This window comes from Mandrillus leucophaeus, unplaced genomic scaffold (genome assembly GCF_000951045.1).
Source record: "Mandrillus leucophaeus isolate KB7577 unplaced genomic scaffold, Mleu.le_1.0 Scaffold703, whole genome shotgun sequence".
Lineage (NCBI taxonomy): Eukaryota > Metazoa > Chordata > Mammalia > Primates > Cercopithecidae > Mandrillus > Mandrillus leucophaeus.
Window position 1 is genome coordinate 358,778 of NW_012107620.1, and position 4,421 is coordinate 363,198.

At 47.6% G+C, this 4,421-nt stretch overlaps 2 protein-coding genes across 2 annotated transcripts in view; both read right to left on the reverse strand.

Moving 5' to 3' along the window:
- MPV17L (MPV17 mitochondrial membrane protein-like) overlaps positions 1-4,421 on the reverse strand; it is a 274,356-nt gene that overhangs the window by 79,807 nt on the left and 190,128 nt on the right. Inside the window, exon 3 of the mRNA XM_011964757.1 lies at positions 4,104-4,126. The gene's annotated coding sequence lies outside the window, so the exon portion shown is untranslated. The remainder of the gene's footprint in view (positions 1-4,103; positions 4,127-4,421) is intronic.
- LOC105528148 (chromosome unknown open reading frame, human C16orf45) overlaps positions 1-4,421 on the reverse strand; it is a 211,490-nt gene that overhangs the window by 79,807 nt on the left and 127,262 nt on the right. The window contains exon 2 of the mRNA XM_011964759.1: positions 4,003-4,126. Within this exon, the coding sequence (XP_011820149.1) occupies positions 4,003-4,126 (124 nt within the window). The remainder of the gene's footprint in view (positions 1-4,002; positions 4,127-4,421) is intronic.

Here is a 4,421-nt window from a genome sequence, read left to right on the forward strand (position 1 = left end):
TGAGCCGAGATCACACCACTTTACTCCAGCCTGGGCAACAGAGCGAGACTCTCTCACAAGAAGTAAAACTAAAAGAGTCAATGCAGCAAGAAGCCACGGAAGTGAGACACATTCCCAGCCATGAAATACAGGCTGACTCACACGGTCTCCACAGCAGCTGATGAGTTTTAAGGTGATTACCTCGCAGCAGGTGTGACAAAACCAATCTCACCGTGGCTATTACACTACGGTCACTGGGAATCTTTCAGCCGAGGGCTGTCACATTCCTGTCACTTAAAGCTCCCTCGCCTAAGCCTGAAAATGATCAGTAGGGTCTGAAACTTTCTTCTCTCTCTCCTACTCTGTGCCGAGTGTCTCACACATGTGTGTGTGTGTGTAAGAGGATCGTTGGGGTAAGGATGGAGAAAGAATAATTTATTGCACATTTGACAAATATTCATGACCCTAAGTGCCAGGCACTGTTTAAAACACTGGGAAGACATTGTGAGGAAACTGGATGAGGTCTCTGCCCTCATGGAGCTTATAAACTTGAAGGAATTATCTTGGTAGTTATAGTCAAAGCTTCCTTCCTTCCTGCTTTCTTCCCTCCCTTCCCCTCCCTTCCTCTCCCCTCCCCCTTCCCTTCCCTCCTTCCTTCATTCACTGATACACTTAATAAACATTCTGGAGTCAGACTGCATCCTAGCTTGGCTACTTATTAGCTAATGCAGCATTGGGGAAATTTCTTAACCTCCCATTCCTTCCCATCCAAAATGGAGATAGGAACAGGACACCCTCACAGGATAAGTCCCACAGCTTCGGGAAAAACCAGCACTGAGAAACAGCCGAGAAACTGAATTCAAGCAGGGCCTTGGCTCAAAGCCTGTTGACCTGGAGGGCTGAGGATGATGGATGAGGAGTTTGTGCAGATCTGAACGTGCTGTGTCCTTTGTCCTGGCTGCCTTAGGGTCCACCGTGTATCTCTGAGATTGATGAGGCAGGTGCACCACCCAGCAGGCTACACACCTTACAAGGCTGACCTTGGTTGGGGAGCATCATCATCATCCAATACTGTCTGTAGGACCTCATTCCAGCAAGACATCTGGGGGCCTGGAAGGGGGTCCCTCCCCTGGAGAATGTCACAGAATCCCTGATCTATGTCCTAAGAATACTCAGGTCCTTCTGTATCCTTTAGATAATTTGATTTATCCAAGGGTCTACTGTTGACATTTGTCCCTAAGTGGTCAGATTCATGGGCTTGATGAGGACATTCAGTGAGATCACAAGTCAAGAGCTTACTGCAGAGCTGCCACTTAAAAAATGCTAGTTATTCTTGTCCTTAAGCCCGTGCTAAGTGACAGGCATGTGCACATCCACACACACACACACACACATCCACAAATCCACACACATATCCACACATCCACACATCCACATATCCACACATTCACACACACATCCACACATGCACACATCCACACCCACACACACATCCACACACGCACACATATCCCCACACACACATCCACACACACGCACACATCCACACACCCACACATCCACACACACACATGCACACACATATCCTCACACACACACGTGCACACAGATCCACACCCACACACACACACACACACACACATATCCAGACACCCACACACAAACATCCACACACACATCCACACAAATAGCCACACACACATCCACACATGCACATCCACACACCCACATCCACACACACACGTGCACACAGTAAAGGTCGGTAAATGCACAGTGGTAACCATTGTTTCCGCAGCAGCACCATTAGGTAAATAAAAATAAATATATATTTAAAAAATTTTTAATTTGTATTTGTATTTTTAAATTTTTTGCATTTTTGTGGGTTTTTTTTAAACAAAGGGATCTTAAGTACTTAAAAGCAAGACTCATGTTTCTCTGTCTTCCTTTTGCTTTATTTTATTATTGTTATTTTGAGATAGTTTCTCACTCTGTTGCCCAGACTGGAGTGAAGTAGTACAATCTCGGCTTGCTGTAGCCTCCGCCTCCCAGGTTCAAACGATTCTTGTGCCTCAGCCTCCCAAGTAGCTGGGATTATAGGTGCACGCCACCACACGTGGCTAAATTTTTTGTAGTTTTGCTAGAGATGGTGTTTCACCCTGTTGGCTAGGCTAGTCTCGAACTCCTGGCCTCAAGTGATCTACCTGCCTCGGCCTCTCAAAGTGCTAGGATTATAGATGTGAGCCACCACACCTGGCCTCTGTCTCCCTTTTAAAACACAGGGAGGAAGGGATTGTTTCTGAATGCTCACGTATCATTTTAGTTTATTTCCAGACAAAAGGGAAGATATTTCTTAGCCATAAAGTGCAAATGTTCTAGAACCTTCCTCAGAGATGTCTCTGAGAAGGAATTATGCATGGGAAGCATTTAGCTCAGGGTCGGGCGCATGCAAAGGGCTGGAAAAATGACAGCTGTGAATATTGCAATTCATTTTATGCAGGGAGAGGGAAGGTCATATCATGTCCTAGTGAGAAGATGGGCTTTCAGGAGTTCGAGGCTGCAATGAGCTACGATGGCCTCACTGCATTCCACCCTGGGCGACAGACCAAGACCCTCTCTCTAAATAAGTAACTAAAAATGTATAAAGAATATGTTTAAAGGCAGAAAGAGCTGGGTCTGAACCCTAACTCCCCATTTACTAGCTGGGAGGCCTTGGGCAGGTTGTTTGATTTCTTCAAGCCTCAGTCTCCTCATCTGCAAAATGGGGTGATCACAGACTCAGCCTCTTGGCGTTGTGAAAAATCAGTGAACGAATAGGGGCGGGGCTTAGCACCTGCCTAGAAGGTTTGATGTTCCTGCTGGTTCCAGTGGAGTGTGGGTGGGGAGCTGACAGGCAGTACAGGGAATTTTCCAGCCAGGTTGCCTCTTAACCTCTGGTTTGGTTTGGTTTTGCTTGTAACCTCTCACTGTTTGTCTGCAGAAGCCCAATTTTTTCATTTTGATTTGATGTATTTTTATATTTTTTGTATTTTTAAATTTTTTCTTTCAGTGACAGGGTCTTGCTGTGTCTCCCAGGTTGGAGTGCAATGGTATGATCATAGCTCACTGCAGCCTGAGCCCCTGGGCTCAACCAATCCCCTCACCTCAGCCTCCTGAGTAGCTGGGACAAAGGCACACACAGCCATACACCAGCCACACACAACTAATTTTATTTTTTATAGAGACAGGGTCTGGCTACATTGCCCTGTCTGGTCTTGAACTCCTGGGCTCAAGCGATCATCCCACCTCAGCCTTCCAAGGTGCTGTGATTACAGGTGTGAGCCACTATGCCTGGCCTTAATTTGTACTTTTTAGAGACAGGGTCTCTGTCACCCAAGCTGGAGTGCGGTGATGCAATCATAGCTCACTGCAGCCTTGAACTCCAGGACTCAAACAGTCCTCCCACCTCAGCCTCCTGAGTAGCTGGGACTACAGGTGCGCACCATCACACACTCAGAGCCCAACTTTTTAAATGAGAGTTTGTCTTGAAAGGCTATCTGCAACTCTTCAGGAATGCCCTACTCTGTAGCTAATGAACGTTCAACCCACATGACTTTGATGTTGCTAGAGACCCCATCTTGTTATTTTCCCCCATTTTAGAAATGAGGGAACTGAAATTCAGAGAGTACAAGTAACCTGCCCAAGCTGACAGGCTTAAAAAAAAAGAAAGAAACAAAACTCAGGCCTGAGAGCAGAGTGTGTGCTCGTAAAAGACCCCAGCATAGGGTCTTTCTTCCCCGTGGGTGATAGAGCAAAGGTTTTGGAGTCAGATTGGCCTGAATTCAATTCCAACTTCAGGGTCTTGCTTAAAACAGGAGATGACAATACCCACTTCCCTGGGTGGTGGCGAGAATCAAATGAGGCTTTTAAAAACGTGCATAATGCCTTTATCTCAGGGCTCGGCACACAGTAGGCGATCAATAAAGATTAGGTTTTCCTCTCTCCTCCACACTCGTCTTTCCTCGGCCACATCCCCAAAACACTCACATGAACCTGAGCTCAGACTCCCGGCGGACCAAGACTTCCCGGAGACGCTGAATTTTTGCCATCTCCAGCTCAATCTCCTCCGGCATCATGGTTGTCTCCGCCATGGAGATGATGTCCAGCTGATCTGTGCAGGAGACACGAAACGCAAGCATCAGGACCCCGAGGCTGCACCGTGGGACCCACCCTGACATGGTTTCAGGGCACAGCCTTGCTCCGCCACCGTCATACGCCTTGAGGACACACAGACTTCAGCCTGTGCCGCAAATGTGTATTCGTGAGCACGCCCTTTGGAAACCAGAAAGACGGAGTCTCGCTCTATCGCCCAGGCTAGAGTGCAGTGGCGCAATCTCAGCTCACTGCAAGCTCCGCCTCCCGGGTTCACGCCATTCTCCTGCCTCAGCCTCCCGAGTAGCTGGGAC